General features: G+C 44.3%; 1 protein-coding gene across 3 annotated transcripts in view; it reads left to right on the top strand.

Annotated features, from left to right (window-relative positions):
* The window catches only part of ADARB2 (adenosine deaminase RNA specific B2 (inactive)), a 362,541-nt gene that overhangs the window by 300,854 nt on the left and 36,266 nt on the right, over positions 1 to 25,421 (top strand). For all 3 annotated transcript variants that reach the window (XM_077936765.1, XM_028750756.2, XM_028750754.2), the window contains 2 exons: positions 13,776 to 13,944; positions 21,503 to 21,654. In XM_077936765.1, coding sequence (XP_077792891.1) covers positions 13,776 to 13,944; positions 21,503 to 21,654 — 321 coding nt within the window. The remainder of the gene's footprint in view (positions 1 to 13,775; positions 13,945 to 21,502; positions 21,655 to 25,421) is intronic.

The raw sequence follows: 25,421 nt of genomic DNA, 5'->3' as shown, positions 1-25,421 counted from the left end.
CTCCAAGCCTCTGAATCTGGCCCTTGGAGCTCTCTTCATGCCACATGCCCTCTCTGGTATGTACTATTGTTAGTTGCTACTATTTATTAGCGTAACTTATAACCCACTTTTCAGCTCAAAGAGCCCCAATACAGAATACATTTAAATACACAATGTACTGTGTCAACAAAATTACTGCAAACACCTTAAGAGCAGCACAAAGATAAACAACAGAAACTGTCTTCAAGTTCAAAATAAATACCCAAGATAAAGGAGCATTTGCTTGCTTATAAAAAGTTAACATAGATGTGGGTCCTGGGAGGGCTAGGGGCCATCACAGAAAAGCCCCTGCTCCTGATAATCCTGGCACTCAAACATGTATAAATCATAAAACAGAGTGAGCGGGTTCATTAAATGATTGAAGAGACTATAATTATATAGGAAGCATAATTCCATCCTACCTTACCTCAATTAATTATTTTGTACCCCACTTTCCAGTCCAAAAAATTGTTCCCAAAGCAACATGCTAATACACAACGGAACCAACCCATGTCCTATTGCAGGCTGAGTTGGGGGGGGGGGGAGATGTGGATAAACAAAAATGCTAGTTGCCAATGATTAAAAAGTATATTTATTGGGGTAACTCCATTCTGGATAACTAAGAATGTCTGAAGCTGAAATCATGCTATAGTGCAGAAATGCATTGTAGGTCTAATCTCACAAATTTTATATTTCTGGGTGGTTTTTTCCCAAATCTTTTTAATAGCTGTGGTATTGTCATGATGCTCGAAAATTCATGACGCTTCTAAATTCTGCAGGCAAAACTTTGGATTCTAATCCAATCCCAGGTGTTTTGTCTCCTACGTAGTTTTTACTTCAGCTTGCAAAAGTACAAAGGCAGCAAATTGTGTATCAAATATAGACCATTATCTCATATGCATATGTTTCGAGCTTGACAGACGATTTTTCAGAGAAGGCAGGAGGTATCCAATGCATATTCAGAGGGGGCTTGCTAAATTATCTGGAACAAACTGGCACTGCACTGTAGACTCAGGCTGTGCAATATGTTAACTGCTATGGGCTCTGACTAGATCACGAGGCAGAAGTGAACCGCTGTTCAGTCTAGGGCAGAATGAAGGTCATTGGAGTCAATTCCGTCCACCCCTTCATTAAAGAAGCTATAAATATTCAGGGCAGATAGCTGACCCATGGGCTCATAAAGATCCCAGACACGAAATACCCAATATCTGTTCTTGCAAGGACCATGTTACTTTCTGGGCAACATCTGGGCCTCCACAAAGATGGTCACCCATGACAACCAGCACCCTGTGTGAGCAGAATTCATGTTCCTGCACATAGATGGGCTGGTCCACCCTGTCTGCGTCCCCCTGTGCTGCACTGCACTCCTCTCCAGATGATCCCATGAGCCTCAGGAGCTGCTTTTGAGGATGCGCAGCATCTGTGGTGAGAAGGGGGATCTGAAAAAGGTACTCATGTGCATCGCACTTTGAATCCTGGCCTGCATGTGTCATTTCAGCAGCCCAAACCGGATGCAGCCAACCGAAGACTTTCTCTTTGAAGAAAGTCAGAAGCTGCACAACTCTCCTAGCATTATGGAAGGTGGGAAGCCTCCTGAGACCTTCTGACTTTTTTCCAAGACTTATCTCCAACGGGAAAGAAGAACCCAGCCTTCTCCCAAGTTTTCCATGCATGCCGAAGGACTCGGCAGGCATGGCTCTTGCAAGTGGGACAAAAAGCAGCTGCAACATCTATACATCCTAGGGAACTCCGAGATGGGAGGAATCTTTCACCTTGTCCCAAGTGCAAGAGAGAAGAGGCCACTGTGAAATGTTCTGCACCTAAAGGAAAGACAGATATATATATATAAAAGTTTTGCATTCCTTTGATTTGGGAGTGTCTTGCTAGAGACCTAACCTAGGGCTTTTTAAATGTTTTGGATTTGTAATGGCACATTTCCTTTCCACCTGCAATTACTGGACATAATAAAGAGCCCCTGCCACACATTCTAAGGCTAATCTATTATTTTCAAAGTCCTTCTTCAAAGAGAGTGGGGGGAAGCCCTCTGCACACTTACAGTGAATAAGAGGAAGGCTGGTATTTAAACACTATTTTTCCCATTTGAACTTGATACATCTTGACAGTTTAAATATAGATAGAGACATCTTTGTCTGCTTTTCTCTTCAAAATACATAATCTAAGAAGTTTGGTCCTCTTCAGAGAAGGAGGCGAGGAAACTCACAGAAGAGCAATATACATTGATTTTTTGAGTTCAATTTTCTCTTTCTCTTCTCTCTCTTTTTTTCCCTGAAGCTGACAATCACTTTGATCTTAAAAGCAAGCAGGGAGGCCTTTTCAGTTATCTTACATATGAAATAAAGATGAAGTGGACAAAAGGGGCTCTAAACAGCAATTTCACGCTGTGATAAAAGATGGCAAATTATCGCCCATATCTCATGAAATGGATCTTAATGATTGCTAAGTGAGGTAGCAGGAGAAAAGTAAAAAGTTGGCAATCTGTCTCCATGGATCCTTCCAGTCATTTTAAGATTCGGAAGGCAGGGCACCTAAAGGTAATCAAGAATATTGATGGGCAATTGATTCCTGGCCCTTAGTTTACTGCCTGGTAAAATGTATTAGCAGACTGATACAATAGGCCAGCGATTTAAGGAGCCAATATGCCGTCGGAAGCATTGTCAAAACAGCAAAGCCAAGCAGGCGTGCTTTACAAAACTCCTCCACAAACAAGTTCTGGGGGGCTGCGTTACATCAGACACACTCTGCAGCAGGGGGAGCCAACTTTTGGGGGCCAACAGGTGCATTTGAAATTTTGGAAAAGTGCTGTGGGCATCTGACACAAAAAAATGGCTGCTGTAGAAGATGTGGAGTAACACAAAATAGCTGCCACGTTTTAAAGAGCAGAGAAGAAGAAGAGTTTGGATTTGATATCCCGCCTTTCACTTCCTTTAAGGAGTCTCAAAGCGGCTAACATTCTCCTTTCCCTTCCTCCCCCACAACAAACACTCTGTGAGGTGAGTGAGGCTGAGAGACTTCAGAGAAGTGTGACTAGCCCAAGAACTAGCCCAGCAGCTGCATGTGGAGGAGTGGAGACGCGAACCCGATTCCCCAGATTATGAGACTACCGCTCTTAACCACTACACCACACTGGCTCTCCGTATGAGGAGGGCGTATGACTGCAAAAAGATGTAGGACTTCCTCTCTGTCGATGAGAAAAAAGGCAACAGCATCAGCCACCACTGCGCTTGCTTACAGGGGGAAGGTCTTTGCCCACTCTGGGGTCCAGTGAAATGTGGGCAGGAGAGACCAAGCCATTGCAAACGGAACTGAGGAGGAGGAAATGAGGTCCAATGACAGAGGGCTTAATGGGGAAGCAAAACTGCTTAAAGAAACAGATCTCAGAAGGGCTCTGAGGATGGGACAACTGAAACCAACTGAAGTCAACTGAAGAGCTGACCAGTTGCTTCCTGAAGGCAAGAGAAGCCCCTGGGGCTCTGAAGACCCTCAAGATCCATAGAAGGAAGGTAGAAGCTCTCACAATGAAGCCTTGAGATTGTGCCTCTCTGCATCCATGTTTACCATACTGTGATTTGCCTGCCCTAACATAGCGTATGTGTAGACTACCTACCCAGTGCGGTGCCACTATTGAATTGGAGGGTCAAAGGTGCTGTGTTTTTGTTTGTTTGCTTGCTTAACATTTTGTTACGCCATCCTTCATACAAATCCCAAGGTGGTGTACATCACTAAAACACAACTTCATAAAACAGTGCATTAAAACAAAATGAGTGAAAGCACGTGGCAATTATTAAGTAGTGGGTTGACAAAGCAGATGACACAGAAATTTCTCCAAGTAGTTCTGGAAGTAAGCTGGAACTGAACTGAACTGAACTGAACAGCTCAGCCGGCCTGCTTTTATAGGCAGCTGGCTGTCAACATTGTAACAACAACAACCCAGGGTTTCCCGCCTAAATTAACTGATATGGACCTGAATGAAAACTATATACACAATACGCCTGGTGGCCAGCGTGAGAACTTCAATACTTGACAGCAATAAATAAGTATAATGCAGCAATAGCCACAGTAGCTTTGTGACAATAACCTCCCAGGGTTTGGCATCAGTCACCCACAAAAGGCTGGATGGGTGAATAAAGTCAACTTCAGGAGTCACCAAAAGCTCAGCAGAGCTGCTGCCTGCCCAATTTCAAGTGATCTGTGTGGAGCACTCTGCATGCAGATAACTGGGGTCAGGGCTTGCTCCAGGTGGCCCTGGGCAAAGGATCCTCTAGTAGATCCCATCCTCTGCCAGCTGGCCCTGGGAGGCTCCTCTGGCTGTGGTAGTAGTGCTGCAAGCAGTCAGCCAACCTTTGAATTTTCCACAGTGCCCCAGAATTAAGCTTATTCAGAGGCTTGGTGGGAAATCCATCCACTTAGTGCAGCTTGGTCTGCCATGTTGGGGTGTGTGGAACAGGGGCAGGGGCTTGGTTAGCATTAGCAGGGGCCTGATGTTGACCCTAACCTATGTCCATGAATGAAGAGATGATCAGGAGACCCTTCACAGAGGGATGATTTCCCAGAGTGCTTCAACAGTCAGTCCCTCTTTGAGGGAAGGGGGATAAAGTTCTCTGAGCAACTCTCAGCAGCCTTCACAGACTACAGCTCCCAGATTCTCTGGAGGAAGACACAACTGTTGAGGGTGGTATATGATACTGCTTTAAATGTATGGCACAGGTGGAGACTATAATCACAGCTTCCTGTGCCCCACTGCAGCACACTGATGGAGGCAGATGCAACACCTCAGAAGCATGGGCAGAGGTGCATATGATTCTGCTAAATCAGCGTACTCTCCGCCAGGCCAGCAGTTTTCCTTCTTCTCTGTTCACAGAGGGGACAGGGGAGTAAATGAAATGGGCCATAGAAACCAGAAGCGGAAAAGACTGCTAAGTCATCACATCCATGCCTCCGCAAGTGCTGGATTGCTCCCCGTACTACACCCTTGAGTGCCTTTCTTTCCCAATTTGAGATTTAAATGTACCACTTAGCAGCGGGTCTTTTGGCTCTTCCTTAGGGAACCCTCCTCCACTCTAAGTAGCCTTCGTTGTTGATAATAATCCCCTCTCCTTCTTGATTTTCTTGCCTTTGATTGTGCTGAAGCCATCTTCGTTATAATACAACAGTTGCTTTCTTTCCCTGCTTCACACAGAACCTTCTCTGGGTTTACGCCTTTCGAGAGCTCCCAGGCCATTTTCCTCTTACCTTAGTGCATCAATTAGTGCAGTTATACATATTTGATTATTTTAATCTCTCCCGTGGAGCCATTCTCTGCTTGCAAACATTTAATCAGTTCTGTTGCCACTCTGATTTATGCCCCGTTCTGTCAACATCGGATTCGTGGCGATCCTGAGCAAGAGAATTCTAATTAGGGATGACATAAGGTGGCTATTCTTGCATGAACAGGGATGTAAAATGTGGTGCACTGCTATTTTTGAACTCCCCACTGATGTGAAGAGAGCTGATCCAACATAAGAGCAAATTTGCCTGAGAGAGAGAGTCATTTTCTCCCTATGAGCCCACTCTCTGTGAGGTTCATTAGGATCTCTAGGCCTCAGGATCAGGCCTTGTCTTAGGCTCTGCTTCCAGGGCAAGAAGGCCCTCAGGGAATCCCTACATTGCTTTTTTGTTGTTGTTTTTATTTGTACTTTTCAAGTTTATACATTTCATTCGTTCTATAATCAATTTAACATTTCAAAGTCTGACTTACTTCCCCCTCTTTCTGCAGTCCCTTATTTTTTAATATCTTCCACGTATTCAAATCCATTTAATTATCTACTTGAAATATATACTCTTATGAAACTGCAGGTTATTCCAATAATCTTGCCAAAGCTTTTATCTGTTTGCAATTTATGTGTAAATATTCAACAAACCATTTCCATTCTTTTATAAAAAGTTTGTTATCTTCTTATTCTTCTGGTAAGTTTTGCCATTTCTGCATATTCCAGAAGTTTTTGTATCCATTCTTCCTTTTCTGGGACTTCTGCTTCTTTCCACTTTGGGGCAAGTAGCATTCTTGCTGCTGTAGTAGCATACATGAATAAATTTCTATACAATTTAGGTAGTTCCGTCCCTATAATTCCCAAAAGAAAAGCTACGCCAGTGTGGTGTAGTGGTTAAGAGCGGTAGACTCGTAATCTGGTGAACTAGGTTCGCTTCCCCGCTCCTCCACATGCAGCTGCTGGGTGACCTTGGGCCAGTCACACTTCTCTGAAGTCTCTCAGCCCCACTCACCTCACAGAGTGTTTGTTGTGGGGGAGGATGGGAAAGAAGAATGTTAGCCGCTTTGAGACTCCTTAGGGTAGTGATAAAGCGGGATATCAAATCCAAACTCTTCTTTTTCTGGGGGTTTTTTTACGAAAGTTATTTTGAACATCCTTTTCAATTCCCCCACCCTGCTGCCTCCATGCCACCCTGGCAATTCCACTCTCCGCTCACACTTCCTGCCCCTTGCCACTACCCTGCATGGATGGCACAAGCCATAACCAGCACTGGCATACTCCAGGAAGCAGCTGAGCTGCTGGTGCCCAACTCTTCCTGTCACCTGCTCAACTCCTCCCAGGATGCAGCTGGAGGGAGGAGAGGGAGGGCTGGCTGTCAAACTTCACATGGATCTTCCATCTGAAAGTTTTTTTCTGCACACACCGCCCAAAGCAGCAGGCCTTTCTCTTTCTTTCATATCCTCAGCAGAGGATATGCGGTTGCTATGGAAAAGCACATCACAAAAGAAAGCCTGGAATGTCTGGTGGAATGTCACCTAATGCAAAATAGTGACTTTCTTAAGATGGATGTTGATTTAGTGGAATCTAGGGTGGCAACTGCAATTTTAAAAGACAGGTTCCTGGAGTTCTGGGCAGATGAGTTGGTGGCAATGTAAAATGCCGACAGAAGTGGGATGTGATGGTTTGGGTTCACTTCAAAGAGAGTGCCACGAAAATAAGCATAACGGACATGGGTGGCACTGTGGGTTAAACCACAGAGGCTAGGACTTGCCGATCAGAAGGTCGGCGGTTCGAATCCCCGCGACGGTGTGAGCTCCCGTTGCTCGGTCCCAGCTCCTGCCAACCTAGCAGTTCGAAAGCACATCAGAGTGCATGTAGATAAATAGGTACAGCTCCAGTGGGAAGGTAAATGACATTTCCATGTGCTGCTCTGGTTCGCCAGAAACGGCTTAGTCATGCTGGCCACATGACCCGGAAGCAGTACGCCGGCTCCCTCGGCCAATAAAGCGAGATGAGCGCCACAACACCAGAGTTGGCCACGACTGGACCTAATGGTCAGGGGTCCCTTTACCTTTACCAAAGGGTAATGGCATTATGGACGGGTTTCATAGTGGTTGGGGCAGTTGGGCCTTAGACTGCCATTCTAAGCATGCTGATGTAGAAAGTGATGTTTGCCAACTGGATTCAATAACATTAACTGGGAGAGGTCCGTTTTCTCCCGCATACCCCAATATAGCACCCCTTTCTCTTTTTTCAATATCCTTGGCAGAGGATGGTCTAATGAAGACCATAAAGTCACTATAGGAAAAAACGGCACAGATATAGCCTGCAATGAGACTACCTTGGCTTTGAGAAAAGTTCAGTTGAGCCCTATTCCAGAAACAATAAAATGAATAAAATAATCAAGAGTGGGGCTGGAAGTTCAGCGTGATTAGAAAACACACACACACACACACACACACACACACGTTTGATTGATTTGTTAAATGGAAAACAAACAAAAAAGAATAGCAAATTATTGCCTACCAGCTAGATATGAACCAGCACTGAAAATTACATGAAATTGTACCTCATGAATAATTCACAAGGATGACTTTAATCTCTCATTATTTCCCGCTCTCTCTTTTTACCGAACAACTTGTTCACGTCAGTCATCACCATTAGAGGAAGGGGAAAATGGGGGGGAAACAGACCTGTCTTCCCCAACCTGATGCCCGGCAGATGTTTTGGTAACTACAGCTCACGTCAGTCCCCATGCTAGCCATCTTCATATGGTAGCCATCTTCAAATATCTAAAGGGCTGTCACATGGAGACACAAATAGGATTGGGTGGCTAACTTAATTCTGCCATTTCAGATTTCTGTCAATTTGCCCCAAAGCCCCATCCCGTCCAGAGAAGAAACTGGGAGTTCCCTTACCCATCCTAGCAGAAAGGTCCAACAAAAATATTTGGTTTAATGAAGGTGTACTGTAGTTCGTTGCATACATACATTTATTTATATATTTTTCCCGGGGCACATGAGCTTCCTTGTTTCATGGATCTCTCAATCAGGCAGAACAAGTAGGTAGCAAAATTTCATCTTTCAGAGAGAGAGCAAATTAGGTTACATGGGACTGATAACATTTGCATTGCTGATAATGGGTTATTTACAAGGCTGAAATCATTTGCATTGCTGATAAGAGTCTATTTGCAAAGCTGTGTTACAAGTAACAGAAAACATTTGCAATTTACAAAACTATTCGCTAGTGTATTAGAGACCGATTAGGGTTTTAAGGAAGGGTTCAGTTGAGGCCAAATGCCTAAAGAAAAAGGAACTTAACCCTCAAAGTGATTTTCAGCTTCAGCAGATCTTAGGATTGCTTTAACAACCAGTTGTCATCGTATGGGAAATGGTTCCTTGAAAGCTGAGGCTTAGAGCCCAGCCTGATTAGCCACTCCACATATTTGAGATCATAACTGCCCCCCAAAACAATAAGGGGAAAGTCCATAACTGACCATTATCAAGAACATACTTTTTATGCATCCTACTTTCAGTATTCCAGTTATCTGTGGTCCCCCATATGTTTAGCTCCCATCAGCCCTAGCCAGCCAGCATGACCAATGGGATGATGGGAGTTGTAGTCCAACAACATATAGAGAGCCACAGGTGAGCCACTCCTGAGTTTTAAAATCCCAGATAGCAGTGCTGGCAAAGACACTGGTGTCTTAGATGCTGGGGTTTTGCTTCCAGTTGTATATATAAGTTATCAAGAATCTAAATGATCCCGGTAAGACCTTGCCTCTTTTAGTTTATTTATCTTCTGGAAGGTCCCCTCTTACTTCTCCATCCCCCCCCCCCCAGCAATTTAACTTGACCCCAGAGTGGGAAGAAGGTAGATTTGCATCTACTGATAGATCTCTGGGTGATTTGCCGTAGATCCAGTGCTTTTTTCCTAAAAACAAATGTTTAGAGGTACTATCACTTTCCTACTCATCTTGAAATACTGCCCCTCAATGAGGCCAAACTTAGATTCACAAAATGTTTAGAGGTATGCGTACCCCTGCGTAACACCCCCCCCCCCGAAAAAGTACTGAGTAGATCACCAAGATTTCTGACTCCCAGTCGTTTAACCACCATGACCACAACAAAACAGCCTCCTTCTAAATCTTCACCTTCTAAATTAAGTGGCTGAGATGAAGAAATCTTGAGGGGGAGACCAGGAGGGGATTTTCATGAGACAGGAAACTCACTTCTGGTACTGAAAACAAATTTCTGGACTGAACATGAGCTAGAGCGTGGGTAGGCAAACTGAGGCCCCGGGGCCGGATCCGGCCCAATCGCCTTCTAAATCCGGCCCACAGACGGCCCAGGAATCAGCGTGTTTTTACATGAGTAGAATGTGTCCTTTTATTTAAAATGCATCTCTGGGTTATTTGTGGGGCATAGGAATTCGTTCATTTTTTTTTTTCTTCAAAATATAGTCCAGCCTCCCCACAAGGTCTGAGGGACAGTGGACCGGCCCCCTGCTGAAAAAGGTTGCTGACCCCTGAGCTAGAGGAACACTGTTCCTCAACTGTATTTTGCTCACTCCCAGACATTAATTTGCACCTGGCACTCCAGCGTCAGTGATATGTCATGGTTTGGCTTAGCATTACATGCAAACTGGGTTTTTATGTCCCTTCTCCCCACTTTAAATTACCCCTTCACCAGCACATGGCTGACAAAGCAACTCTTCCTCCTTATTCTCCCCTACTACCTTGCTTCATTTCCTTTTCAAATTGAAAACTATTATAAGGGTTTAGCCCAATATTAAAACCCTCCATTTATAAATTGTTCACCCTTTATATCTAATTTCATCCAGTCTTTCCCCACTCCCCCCATCATCCCCAGAAGGTGTAAGGCTTTATTTCATGCAGTGATTTGAAGGGGAAAGAAATATATTCAGAAGACTTTGTCAGACAGATGTATCAGGTGTTAAGGTTATAACAAAGGATGAAGTTCAGTTCTCCCGATTTATTTTAAATTGTGTGATTCTAGGGTCAGTGAGTCTTATAATAAAGGCTTTGCAAAAATTGGGTTAAAGCAGGATAAAAACAGTAAACTGCAAGTGTGTGTGCATGTGTGTTATGATTAATTCTTTTTAATGGTTATTTAATTACTTAGAGTGACTGTAGCATTCTTCATTTGGTCGGCCAGGGGAAAAAACAAAAAACAACAACAATTGTTATTACACTAAAAATCAACTCTGAATGTTTCTGCTATTTACAAATCAACAGTTTGGATCATGTTGGATCATGCGTCTTGGATCATGCGTCTTTCCAGATTATTGTTTTTTTACCTATACATGTGAAACATTTTAAGTGTATACCAATAACTGCCATGTGCACATGTAGCAAGCAGATGATTCTATCAGGGACCTGGGATTGAGAGTAGCCACAGACCTCTACCACACGTAGATACAGAAGCAATCATATATGAGTGATGCACTACCAAAAATAAACTCTTACGTGGTTAACATTGCCCAGATTCCTTCACACCCAGAGCCTACAAATCTACCTGAAACCCTGGTTTCAGATTCTGATTATGAGGATAATGGATTTTATCTAATGGATTACAAAAAGTATGCAGAGGAAGGTGACCAAAATGATCAAGGGTCTGGAAACCAAGCCTTATGAGGAGTGGTTGAGGGAGTTGGGCAAGAGGAGATGGAGAGGAGATACTCGTAATCTGGTGAACCGGGTTCGCTTCCCCGCTCCTCCACATGCAGCTGCTGGTTGACCTTGGGCCAGTCACACTTCTCTGAAGTCTCTCAGCCTCACTCACCTCACAGAGTGTTTGTTGTGGGGGAAGAAGGGAAAAGGAGATTGTTAGCTGCTTTGAGACTCCTTAAGGGGAGTGAAAGGCGGGATATCAAGTCCAAACTCTTCTTCTCCTTCTTCAAATATCTCAAGGGCAGTCACATGGAAGAGAGAGCAAGCTTGTTTCCTCCTGCTGTGGAGGGTAGGACCAGAACCAGTGGATTCAAGTTAAAAGAATGGAGATTCTGACTAAATTGGCAGTAAGAACTGTTCAGTGGAACAGACTCTCTTGGAAAGTGGTGGACTCTCCTTCCTTGGAGGTTGGATGGCCATCTGCCATGGATGCTTATCTGAGATTCCTGCATTGCAGCGGGTCGGACTGGATGACTCTCAAAGTCCCTTCCAACGCTACAATTCTACGGATCAATAAAAATGGTAGCGGAGGGATCGAGTTATAAGAGTTGGTGAGGGCTTGGAGGCATGAGCCCCATGATGAGGAACACGGGAGGTTAAAAGAAAAACTGTAAAATGCTGCAAACCATCTGAAAAAGCAAGACATAAATCTAATGAATAAATATGGCAATATGCTTCATATTGGGACAGACACATTAAGTGTGACGTTCTTAGTGCCTGCCCTGCAACCGTGGAATTCCTTTTATTCGAAGAATGCTACAGCCTGATCCTCTTTTAAGATCATCTTGGCCTGAGCTAGTTTTTGGAGGTCACCACTACAGTCTGTTACTTGGAATGATTTAGCTGTTTGGTTAATGTTTCTCATAGCTTGATTTATAACTGACGGCTGAACTCGCTCCCCCCACCCCTGCAGTGTTGAAACCTACCTGGAGCCTTAAGGAATCAGAACTAGCTAGGTTTCCAAATAAATAAAAGAAAGGATAATGTTTTACGCTAGGAGGAAGAATGCTTTTATCTCTCTACAGATGGAAACACTAGTTTCCTTGCAGATGTGCTTCTGAATTTATGTCCTATTGCTACGAGCATTTTCCGTTCTGCACGATTCCTTCAAAAGTATGCTGACGATGAGCTGTTGTTAATCACTGCAGTCACTCATTAATGCTGTGGTTCGTGGTCTAATGGCCCGTGGTTTCAGTGCAGATATGAAAGGTGGCGTCAGGCCCCACATTATATATAATGAGCCAATAACCATCTGGGTTGCCAAGACTCAGTAGAGGACAGGATAAATTTGCTCCACTGGTCCTCTCCCCTTGATGCTTCCTCCTTTCCCTTTCTCCAAATCACTCATATATTTACTGTTGTAACATACCCTCCAACATTTATCCGATGAAAATAGGGATGTCCTGTTCCATAATAATATTTATAATAATTTTATTATTTATACCCCACCCATCTAACTGGGTTGCTTCAAACACTCAAGGCAGATTCCAGCACACATATAAAAACATAATAAAACATTAAAAAACCAAAAACTTCCCTATACAGTTGTACTTTGTTTTGCGTCCAGAATCCGTTCCGGAGCCCCAACCATGAGCCGAAAAGGATGCAGGGCAAAGCGGCGTGTCTGTGCACGTGTGCAGAGAGGTTTGTGCTTCTGCGCATGCGTGAGTGGCAAACCCGGAAGTAACCCGTACCAGTACTTCCGGGTTTGCCGCGTACATTCGCTGGGATGGATGCTAGACAAGGCGGACGTTCACAGAGGTATTACTATACAGGTCTGCCTTCAGATGTCTTCTAAAGGTTGAATAGTTGCTTATCTCCTTGGCTCGTGGGCCTCATAACTCCATACCCTCCAAGAATTCTCCAGTGAAAATAGGGGTGTCCTACCATACCCTCCAACATTTCTCTGATGAAAATAGGGATTTCCTAAGGGAAAGCAGTGCATTCTGGGATCAAATCAGAAAATGGGACAGCTTCTGTAAATCCGGAACTGTCCCTGGAAAACAGGGACACTTGGAGGGTCAGATGTAACCTGCCTGAGGACTGAGGACAAAGGCCAGGAATTGAAGTTATTTAAAATAACCAAACAAACAATGGAGCTTATTAAAGGGCAAGTAAACTGAGCGTAGAAGGGTAGAGCTTGAGAGCCGGAGGAGATCCAGCCTCAGATTTTATTCTGCATGCACCTCTATCTGGGTGAACAACTAACACTTCAATAGCAGCTGACAAAACAGAGACCCGGACAACAAGGAAGGCCTGTGTTTTCTGTACAACTTCTAAAGAAGAGCAGCTCTAAAACTCCCTTACTTTTTATTTAGTGCTTCCAGTGGCACAGAAATGAAAGCTCACATTACAAGGGATGTATGTTGCCATCATAAAAAAAAAAAAAACCACCCTAAAGCCAGCAGGCTACTATTTATCAGTACTGCAAGAGATTCTTTTATTACCTCCTTACAGGGATGTACACCTCTTGCGATGTAGTTATTGATTTCAACAAGTAAACTTCCTGGCTGGCTTTTATCTAGGAATTAGCAGTCCGGACTGAAATGGGATCCCACATTATTCCAGTAGTGTCGAGATGCGAGATGGCTGCATATTCCAGGAGCCGTGTAATCACCCTATTAGAGCTGTCTCCACTGCCACATGAAAGCGTGGTCTTTAAGTACTCGAGCAATTACGAGTGTTAACGCTGCCAGGTGATTCTTTAAAAAACCGCCAGTGTGGTGTGGTGCAGTGTGGGGTTGTGTGTGTGTGTGTGTGGTTGTTTTTTGTTATTTATTTATTTTGCCTCCCTGCAGGTTTGGATGTCCGGCAGGCTCAGGTTATTGTGCTGACATCGGGTACCAAGTGCATAAATGGAGAATACCTTAACGACCAAGGGCTCGTGGTCAACGACTGCCACGCAGAGATTGTGGCGCGGAGGGCCTTCCTTCACTTCCTTTACTCGCAGTTGGAGCTTCACCTGAGGTAAAACTGCGCTTGAGTGGTTCGGTTTCGATTTAGTATTTGTACTCCGCTTCTCCAGCAAGAGCGTCGAGCTTAAAGAGGCTCGCAATAAATCAGTGACACTGAAGATTGGTGAACGTTTCTCTCGAAATAATAATAATAATAATAATAATAATAATAATAATAATAATATCATCCCCAAAAAAGCATAAAATAGGCAAAACCCAACAAACTCAGCAAATAATTAACAGAGTTCAATGCAATCTCACAGCAATTAAAATACCATATTTTTGCTCTATAAGACTCACTTTTCCCCTCCTAAAAAGGGGAAATGTGTGTGCGTCGTATGGAGCGAATGCAGGCTGCGCAGCTATCCCAGAAGCCAGAACAGCAAGAGGGATCGCTGCTTTCGCTGTGCAGTGATCCCTCTTGCTGTTCTGGCTTCTGGGATTCAGAATATTTTTTTCTTGTTTTCCTCCTCCAAAAACTAGGTGCGTCTTATGGTCTGGTGCGTCTTATAGAGCGAAAAATACGGTAATGTCCAAGAAATGACAACCATCTGATATTTATGCAGAGAACAAAATAGAATGAAAAAATGAGTATATGTTTGCCTGCCAAGTGAATAAAGGCTGGGGGAGCTAAAACCAGGAAAGGAAAAGTATTCTATACATATATGTATCAGACACTGCCAATGTGGCATGATGTCATGAACTGGCAGGACTATGGGGAGGAGGAAGAGGAAGAAAAGGACCCCACTGAGGGGTGTAGCTGAGACTGGGACACACCAGGGCAAGTTGGGGATGGGGAAGGAGAGGTTGACGTAGGAAGTACTCACAGGGTGACAGAGGATGATGAGGGGATTGCGGTCAGTGCGCAGGAACCAGAGCAGTAGGACCCATCGCCAGAGCCAGAGGGTGGACTCTGAGGCATAGGGAGCAATGAGAGTAGGCGCTCCAGTAAGCTGAGGCAGGGAAGGGCCCACAGCCCAGCTCCCTAGCTGGCCAGGTGGGGCTGGCTAGCTCTGGGAAGAGGCTAGGAGCAGGTGAGAGTCACCTGCTTCATCAAGTCCAGATGTTGCAATCAGCACACAAAGTACAGAAGGTCAGCAGAGCTGAGTTTGCTCAACTGCCCGTGTTGATGGACCTCAGCTTTGATGCTCCAGCATCTCTGCGGGGCTGTGCTCCAGTTTGGACTTTGGACACGTGGACTGACCCTGGACTGGGGGCTTGACCTACTGACTTGCCGCCAGGTAGGCTAGGGGTTTAGGACATGTAGTAGTAGTGATGGCTGCAGTGCACTTCTTGGTACCTCCTCGACAGCGCCTCCTGATTCTATGAGGTGCTGTTGGTCTCCTCCCACCTCTAGGGAAGAAATGGTGGGGCTTCCCTCTGGGGTCTCCTGGCTTCTGCACCTGCCAGGTGTGATTCAGAATGGGGCCCTTTCCCCCACCCAGTGGCGGCCTTTGATTCCCACTTCAACCATTTCCAATATGATCTTTATTCCCCTTCTGTTCCATCTGTAGATCTTCACTCCCATCTTCCTCCCTGGCGGTGGTGGTAGGGGGAATTTTGTGGCTCGCCTCAGGTGCCAAAAGGTATTGGGCCAGCGTCGTATGTATATGTTTCCAGGTTGTTGACATGCAGCCAAATAACTCTACACAGGGAGTCGGATTTAGTCGAGAGACACTTTATGCCAGCCTATTTTCTTCCAGCAGCTATTAGATTTTAATCACAAAGCCGTGTTTCACGAAGCCTCTTGGTTGTGTTTGATGAATGCTTTAAACACAGGCCTGATAATAGCAGTAAATGACCAGCGAATGAAAGACTAGCCGTCTTCTCATTACGGGCATTTTCCTCCTTCGCGGCTGCTGAGTCATCCTGGGGAAGGTTATTTACGATGAACACGCTCTCTTGTATACTGTTGATCATTAATACGTTTGTTGGGTCTTAAAAGAGCTGCCCGTTGGTGCGTGAAGCAGACAGTCACCCTGGAATCCAAACAGGATACCGTAGTGCTCCCTCTGTCTGACAACAAACATCACAGGGCTGGAAACAAAGGGAGAATTAGCTTTTCCTAGACGTCGCTCGGTCATGAATGCCTTTCCCTATGTAGTTTGGCCCTTCAGCCGGTTTGGCTCACCCTGAATCTAAGGGCCAAACTATGTGATATTAAATGCTTGAATGCAGCTAGTTATGTACATTGGTTATTTATATCACAGTCACGGGAAAACCTCTGGGCAAGAGGTAGATAACTTCTTTCAGCCTGAGGGCCACACTCCCTTGTGAGGAAGCTTCCTGGGGAGCCAAAAGTTCAAATTAATCCCTGGGTTTTGTGAAAGAAGCTCTTCACTCTGCAAACGGGGAGGAGTCCATGTTGGGCTGTACCTGTAAATACAGTGGTACCTCTGGTTACATACTTAATTCGTTCCGGAGGTCCGTTCTTAACCTGAAACTGTTCTTAACCTGAAGCACCACTTTAGCTAATGGGGCCTCCTGCTGCCGCCACACGATTTCTGTTCTCATCCTGAAGCAAAGTTCTTAACCCGAGGCACTATTTCTGGGTTAGCGGAGTCTGTAACCTGAAGCGTATGTAACCTGAAGCGTATGTAACCCGAGGTACCACTGTATGTGAAAAATTCAGTAATTGTGGTGTTTTTCTTTTTTGCATCTCTGTTCCATCTGGGCATTGATGAAATGTGGCATGTCAGTAACAGAGCAAGTGGTCATAACTTGAAAGAAAGAGAGTAAAAGCGAGAACCAGAAAGAGATCGGCCGTAACTGACACTGTCTCTTATAGTCTCTGCATTTTATTTTATTTTTTCATTTTTGGGTGTACATTAAATTATTATGTTTTCTCTGCTTAGTAGTCCCTGTGCTTGCTTTGTGTTAAGAATGGCATCCTAGTCCCTGAAGACAGAAGTGCAATCACTGTATCTTAAGCTCCGTATTGATCTATCTCCACAGCACATTCGGTTACGTTATTATGTTATTTGGATCGATGATACATTCCTTTTGTGTAGCGAATTCTCAGAGCAACACAAAACCCTGTTCACAACAACTTCTACAGATGGCTCTCTCTCACACACACTCAATTTAACCAGGAGCCGATGCCTCTGCTCTATTGAACTACACACACACACACACACACACACACACACACACAAATGCTGCCTACCCCCAGTACCTTCTGAGTTGAAATGACTGCAAAGCTAAGTTCCCTTCCCTTCCACAACACGGTAATCCTTTTTATGCCTTGTTCACACATGATGTTGATCAGGTCTTTCGGGTTTAGCTCAAAAATAGTGGGGCATGTTTCAGAGTAAAGTTGAGCAGAATTTCTACTCATAGTGAAAGGATGGCAAAAGTGTCTCAAGGCTGTCCCTCCCATTCCTCTTGCCCACATCCTTCTCATTTCTCTTCATGCAGTATTTTCAAAATAAGCACAATTAATTTATGGAACTCACTGCCGCAAGACAGAGTCATTTGTGGCCCCAAGCATTCATGGTTTTCAGATAAATATATGGAGACCACCTTCAGATTCAGAGGCAAATTGAGTATACCACTGCTTTCATACATATCTAAGGAAACATACCTATATTAATTTATGTAAATATTATGCAAATGTGTGCTCACTTTTGGTGACACGTTTCCTCTTTTTGAGCAATGTGTAAGTGACTATTCTAAAGACTAGGCACGAAAATGGGGGAGGCATCTGTCTTATTTTAACAACAATTTATTATTTATATGCCACCCATCTGACTGGGTCTCCCCAGCCACTCTGGGCAGCTTCCAACAAATTAAAACATTAAGCAGAGTAAAACATCAAACATTAAAAACTTCCCTAAACAGGGCTGCCTTCAGATGTCTTCTAAAAGTCAGATAGTTGTTTATTTCTTTGACATCTGATGGGTGGGTGTTCCACAGGGCAGGCGCCACTACCGAGAAGGCCCTCTGCCTGGTTCCCTGTAACCTTATTTCTCGCAGTGAGGGAACTGCCAGAAGGCCCTCAGAGCTGAATTTTGGTGTCCAGGCTGAACGACGGGATTGGAGACACTCCTTCAAGTATACAGGACTGAAGGATGTTGACAAAATGAAACACAGCAATGAACACTAGGCCATCTCTGCCCATTGACATGAGTTAACATGTTCAGGGGTTCTGAGTGGTTTTGCCCAAGACTTTAGCATCAGTTGACAAAGCAAGGTTTTCTTTATTTTCACCTTTTAGGAGTAAACAGTGGGTGGGAGGAAATACTACAAGAAGGAAGCTGTGCCATCGCTCCATTTTATCCAGGAAGATAAGTAACTATACTCCTACGGAACTGAGTCCTTAAAAACTTACCTCTCCATCCCTGCTGTTAAATACCACCAGGTTATCTCAATAGCACAGCTTAGCCTAATAATACAGGGCAACGTGTGACACTTTCATGGTCCCCCTCAGTTCCCAGTTGATTCTGCTTTGCCATTCCATCCAAATGAGGAAGGGGGGAGGATTTTTGCTTTAAAGCTCCTGAGTGGCAGGATTTTTCAGGTACTCGATTGTTCTGGGGGTTTTGTGGCAGGGTGATAATGCAATTAAAGTGGTTGGGAGATTTCACAGAAGGTGGCAGGCAAATGAGAGAGCTGCAGGCGTCCACCCTCTCCTCAGGAGATCCCAGTGGCTCAGCGTTCCTGTCAAGCAGGGTAATGTGCCTGTAAATTTCACTCGACAGAAAACGCATCGTAGCATCAAAAACCGACAAAACAAGCAAAGCATGGAAGAGTGACAGCCAAACGGTTTTAACAGCAGGCAGGCTGTGGAGGAGGTAGAGGCTCGGGCTGGAAGGCAGGCTAGTCGAAAGCAAACACAAGGCGCTGCTGAGGGTTGTTGATTGTGCTTGTGGAAGAGAGAGAGAGAGAGATGCATTCAGAGTTAGAAGGAAAAGAGCAACCAACCTGGGGAAAAAGAGAATGTGGGTGAAATGTATCAGTGTGAGAAAAAACCTCCCAGACCAGGCATAGGCAAACTCAGCCCTCCAGATGTTTTGGAACTACAACTCCCATCATCCCTAGCTAACAGGATCAGTGGTCAGGGATGATGGGAGTTGTAGTCCCAAAACATCTGGAGGGCCGAGTTTGGGGATGCCTGTCCTAGACAGACAGGCAAAATTCCTGTTAATCAGACCTATAAACCTGAAGTCCACTTCACATGCTAGAGAGTATCCCTACACCTGCTGGAAAATAAATGTGCACCACAAGGTAGATCTGCACCAGATATTTAAAGCTTGCCCTGTGTACTTTTGAAGCATGCGTCTTTTCACAAAGAATCCTGGGAGCTGTGGTTGGTTAAGGGTACTGGAAATCATAGCTCTACGAGGAGGGAAACTACAGCTCCCAGCAATCTTTTGGGGGAAGGATTGTGCTTTGAATGTATGTTGGGTGTGCTATAAACTTGTGAAAGGTGGGCTGAGTCTTTATTTTGCTTTGAATAGGTGTGTTAGGGTCTCAGCCCATGTAGAAGGAGAAATAGATTTACCAGCTATTCCTGCATAATCATCTGGTCTTAAAAAATAAATAAAAAGAGAGAGTGTAGAAAGTAAGAAAGGTTTCCGGGGGGGGGGTGGAATTACCATACAGTGGTACCTCATGTTACAAACACTTCAGGTTATACACTCCGCTAACCCGGAAGTAGTACCTCAGGTTAAGAACTTTACTTCAGGATGAGAACAGAAATCACGTGGCAGCAGTAAACATACACAGCAACAATCCTGTGTATGTTTACTGCGCTGTGGGTTAAAACACAGAGCCTAGGACTTGCTGATCAGAAGGTCAGCGGTTCGAATCCCCATGACGGGGTGAGCTCCCTTTGCTCGGTCCCTGCTCCTGTCAACCTAGCAGTTCGAAAGCACGTCAAAGTGCAAGTAGATAAATAGGTACCGCTCCAGTGGGAAGGTGAACAGCGTTTCCTGGTTCACCAGAAGCAGCTTAGTCATGCTGGCCACATGACCCGGAAGCTGTACACCGGCTCCCTCAGCCAATAAAGCGAGATGAGCGCCGCAACCCCAGAGTCGGTCACAACTGGACCTAATGGTCAGGGGTCGCTTTACCTTTACCTTTAAGGTTGCATTCTGAGGTAGAGAATAGTGCTTTTGTTTTTCTAATTATAATGCTAGTGCTCCTTTTCCATTTTCTAATGTTCCTTTCACACTACAGTACGGAACTGTGGCTATTTGACCAATATTCCAGCATGTCACACTAAAGTTCATTCATACCAATGAACTTTGACAATATCATTGGACAATAATGATACTCCCTGGCCCTTTTCACATAAGAGTGATTCTATTCCCACATGATTCCCCCTTGAAAACAGCAGGAAAGAACCGTATGTAAATATATTGCCTCAAATTTCACCCCTTAACTTAAGGTTACCAGATGTCCCCATTTCCCGGGGACAGTCCCTGGATTTGCAAATCAGTCCCCATACAAAATCCATTGAAGTTGAAAAGTGTCCCCGGATTCATTGAAAAGAATCTGGTAGCCTTACCTTAACTCCCATGGTTTATTTATTTTTCTGGAATCAAATAACACAGAAATGAGTGTTAAACATGTACCAGATTCCATTCATTTTCTGGAAGTGGCTTTTACATAATGCAAATATAATGAGGAAATGAACAGGGACATGGAATAAACTGCTGTATGAATTGATTTGATTTTAATATTTGAATTCCGATTTTCCAGCAACAAGCATTGAGATCAAAGTGCCTCACAATAACGACAGCATTAAAAGTTAACAAACATTACAATCACTATACTATCAAAAACACAGTAGCATATACGGTAAATAAAAACAAAACAAAACAAAAAATCCATTAAGCAATACAATTTGGAACAAGCTCATAGCAATACAAAGTAGTTGAATGAGCCTTACCACCTGCGTATAGGATTGCAGCTTTCCAGTTATAAAATAATAGTTAGCGGTTCTCTTAATGATAGTATTACTCACCAAATATAAACAAAAAGGGAGAATTCATTTGCTATTCCCCATCATTTTATTGAAAAAAGACTCTTTTTTTCCAGCAACTGTTAAGTAAAATGATCATTTTATTATTTATATGCCACCCATCTGATTAGGTTGCCCCAGTCACTCTTGGCAGCTCCCAACAAAATATTAAAAACACAGTAAAGCACTGAATATTTAGAAACTTCACTATATAATAGTACTGGCACCAGTCACTCTCTTTTTGTTGCTGCCAAAGAGAGAGTTGAAACACACCCAGCTTTTGACTCTTCTTTCTTTGATCCTTTTCTGGATACAAAACCAATTATTTCATTATTATTCTTTGCATTGATAAATAATGACAATATTCTGTTAACATATTTTGATTCTGATTTTATTTTATTGTATGGCTGCTTTAAATTGTTGGACCTTTAAACTCAGACACCGTGGAGATCATACAAGCATTACCTAGAGAGATGCTGCGATACAAGGTATTATAAGGGAAGAAAATACAACAAAGAGCCTGCGAGCTATCCCATAGGGAGAGCAGAATTAGTTCTGATTCGGAATGTAACAAATGACCTGCAACCTTTCTCTGTGATCCTAGCAAACGACAAGAAGACGGCGAGCGATCAATCTTCGTGCGGTTAAAAGAGGGAGGCTACAGGCTAAAAGAGAACATTCTGTTCCATCTGTACGTGAGCACTTCGCCCTGTGGAGACGCACGCCTCAACTCCCCCTATGAAATCACAACGGACTGTAAGAACTGTACTTCCCTGGTTTCATTTCATTTCAGCTTTTCTTTCCCCGCCTTTTTTCGATTCCCTTAATGTTTTCCTTCTCTGTTTCCCTGTTAAATAGATGATGGCTGACTATGAAAATGATGCAATGGTTACACCTCTCTCAATGGGCCTGTATAGAAATAATACGGGCTCCCTCTTAATAGTGGTTAAGGAACTGGGAGCCAGCTTCAGGGACAAACTCGCTCTTTGCAAGTTCTTTGCCTTCCCTGGAATAAATTCGCGCCCTGCCATCTTAACCACCGTTAAGCAGTTAATCAGCACCAGCATTAACCCCAGTTAACTAGACTTCACCCCTAACTAAGATCTGAAACAACAGTTCGAAGGAGCTTGCAGATCCTAAGTCAAGGGAAACCTTTCTTTAATGCTAAATGCAGATAATTCTGGGGAACCCTTATTAACCCTTACTAATGTTAAATGAAGTTAATTCAGCTGTTGTCAAGCCTAACCAAGCCAGCTCTTGATTCCTTAACCATGGGTATCATATGTTCATTTGTTATTAATCATTGTCATGCTACTACAAAAACACTAAACACAGCTAAAATCACAGTACTAAAGCATAGCAAGTAAAGCAGCAGCTCGTAGTCCTATATTACCATGAGAATGCCAATATGGTGCCTCCAGATGTTGCTGGACTCTAATTCACATCAGCTGTAGCCAGCTTGGACAGTAGTCAGGGATGATGCAAGCTGTAGTCCAGTATCATCCAGAGGGCAGCAAATTGACATACACACCACTTTAGTTATCTATTAACATTTGTATAACACTTTCCATGGGGACGCGGGTGGCGCTGTGGGTTAAAGCCTCAGCGCCTAGGACTTGCCGATCGAAAGGTCGGCGGTTCGAATCCCCGTGGCGGGGTGCGCTCCTGTTGTTCGGTCCCAGCGCCTGCCAACCTAGCAGTTCGAAAGCACTCCCGGGTGCAAGTAGATAAATAGGGACCGCTTACCAGCGGGAAGGTAAACGGCGTTCCGTGTGCTGCGCTGGCTCGCCAGATGCAGCTTTGTCACGCTGGCCACGTGACCCGGAAGTGTCTTCGGACAGCGCTGGCCCCTGGCCTCTTAAGTGAAATGGGCGCACAACCCCAGAGTCTGTCAAGACTGGCCCGTACGGGCAGGGGTACCTTTACCTTTACCTTTTAACACTTTCCATACCAATCCCACTTGTTGTGTGGGATATCTGTGTATTTCTTCATCTTTTAATTGAAAGCAGCAATAAAGGAGCCATCACTGGATCTTGGCCAAAGAGGATAATCATCCACCCCCATGTAGGGAGTGGGTTACAATTGCCCATATTATCCCCATAGTTCCTGGGGCTGGGGGCAATTTTGAGTGAAGAAATGGCACTGCAACCCTGATCCAGTTCAGGTCTCCATGTGGCTGCTTTTCTATGTCTTTGAAGAAGTTGGTAAATCTGATCAAGGATCTTCCATAGAATGCGTTGTTTGGCCTTTGCACTCAACACAGAAAATGTATGTCTTGCCTCTGTCATCCATGCCTTGGTAACCTCTGCCAAGCATTTTATGTGGGAATTCCCTTCAATGGGACTCGGAAGCTTCAGTGGTACAGATGCTATGGACCTCTCCTTGGGAATGTGGGGAGTAAGAACCTCCATCATGATTTCTGTTAACCACAGTTAGCCTCTGGGAAAGCCAGCCAGGATCTGGAAGCACATGGGCAGATCTGACCAGATTTGCAGCTGATACAAAGGAATCTGGAGACATGCAATCCATGCTCCGTTCTCTCACTCCAACCTTAATGGTGGTTAACACTAAACAGGTTTCTTCTTGTATCAGGGTCCTAAACCAACATTAAGTTCTGGTTTCTGGTTCTAGTTAAACAAGAAGCCTGGTTAATGTTATTCACAGTGAATGCCAGAATGCAGAAGCGGGGTGAGCTAGACCTGGGAGAAGTTGGTGGAGGAAGCAAGCATGCATACTCCAATAATTGGATCCAAATCTCAGGAATACAATCAAGATAGAATTAGCATTACCACTGCTCTTACCAGCTGTCAAAGCTCTAGGCCACTCCTCTGCCCTCTCTAAATTTGTGAGTGTTATATATGCCTATTCCCATATCTGCAAGTGGAATTCTGCCTGCCAAAGCCAGTAACGTGATCCCAGCATGCCCAGAGGGGACATACAGGTGTCTCTGCACTGAAGTACAGAACTGCTTTGTATTATGTTATGCAAAGTTTGTTCCAAAGTTATTTGAGCTTTGATCTGCCCCATTCTCCTCCTCCTTGTCCATTATGCCTGAAATGCCCTCTAAAACCACCTATGGCACCTTCTTTCAACTCCCTCCTCGAAACCCATCTTTTTTTCCCAGGAAGCTGCTGGCTTAGTCCTCATTCTCAGATGAATCAAAGCCAAAGTGCATTTGCTCACATTATCCCTTGTTTTGTTTTTCTTGCTTCCTCCACTCCCTTCTGTCTCGCTGTTGCTTTCCTTTTTGAGAGTTAGCTTATAAGAGGGACCTCTTTCTCCTAGTGCTTCTCTATGAGGCAGTATGTGACCTGATAGTGTATGTATATGACAACAGCAATAGTACACTTTTTATCTGTGTTTTTGAAACTCTTCCAATCACAGACTTTGGAAAAGAAGAAGTTTTTCCAAGGGGGAAACTTGATTCCTCAACTTTTTACATGAGAAAACTCGGCCAAGGTCTTCCCCTTTTTCCACCCCTTTTGCTCTCGGTTCATTTTTCTTCCATAGCCTGCATTTTTTGCTGTTCTAGACAGACCAGCAGAGGCAGGCAAATCAAGTCTGCCCTGAGGCTGCCTCTGCTGTCTTCCCCCCCAGGCTGCTTTTTCTATCTTTTGCTAACATGTTGTCTTGCCTTGTGCCATTGACTTCCTGATAGCCCAGCTCCCGTTTTATCCCACAGTCCCGTTAGGTCTGAAACACACCATTGCATCTTCTCTGCATGTGGTCTTCTTCCTGCTTGCCTATTAACCTACAGCTGTGCTGGAGTTGTGAGGCAGACACATTTCTGTAGTGCTTCCATCGCAACAGGATCGGCATGCAGCCACGACATCTGGGTCGTTGGGTTTGTAGGTAATCTGAGGGTGAGGCACAGAGTCAGGATTCTTCCTCCCCCAGAAGAGAGCTAGCAGGGGACCACACTGCACAGAAACATGTCTCTCAAGGAAGCACACAAATAGACATGTCTGCCACAGGCTCTCTGGCATAAACAGTAGGGCTGCCCGCCTGTTGAATCAATACATTTATCAATTAAAGTTTTATTTGGTCATTTGACATTAACCTCCGTTAATTTTGATTCAAAATAAGTTTGCTAGCAACAAAGCCCCTCAGCAAAGGTTCCTTTTTTGGACTATTGAAAAAACATACAAGGTTACTTGTAATTTGATAAGGCTCATTGTTCATTCCATGTTACAGTACCATTTCAGAATAAAAATAGATAAGGAGGAAAGTCTTTCCAAGGTATGTATGCTAAAGGTAAATGGGACACGGGCAGCGCTGTGGTCTAAACCACTGAGCCTCTTGGGCTTACCAATCAGAAGGTCAGTGGTTCAAATCACTGCAACGGGGTGAGCTCCGTTGCTCTGTCCCAGCTCCTGCCAACCTAGCAGTTCAAAAGCACACCAGTGCAAGTAGATAAATAGGTACTGCTGTGGCAGGAAGGTAAACGGCATTTCTGTGCACTCTGGTTTCCGTTAGTGTCCCATTGCGCCAGTAGCGGTTTAGTCATGCTGGCCCAGAAGGTT

Source organism: Podarcis muralis, chromosome 12 (assembly GCF_964188315.1).
Source record: "Podarcis muralis chromosome 12, rPodMur119.hap1.1, whole genome shotgun sequence".
NCBI classification, from domain to species: Eukaryota; Metazoa; Chordata; class Lepidosauria; order Squamata; family Lacertidae; genus Podarcis; species Podarcis muralis.
This window is presented reverse-complemented; position numbering and strand designations above follow the sequence as displayed.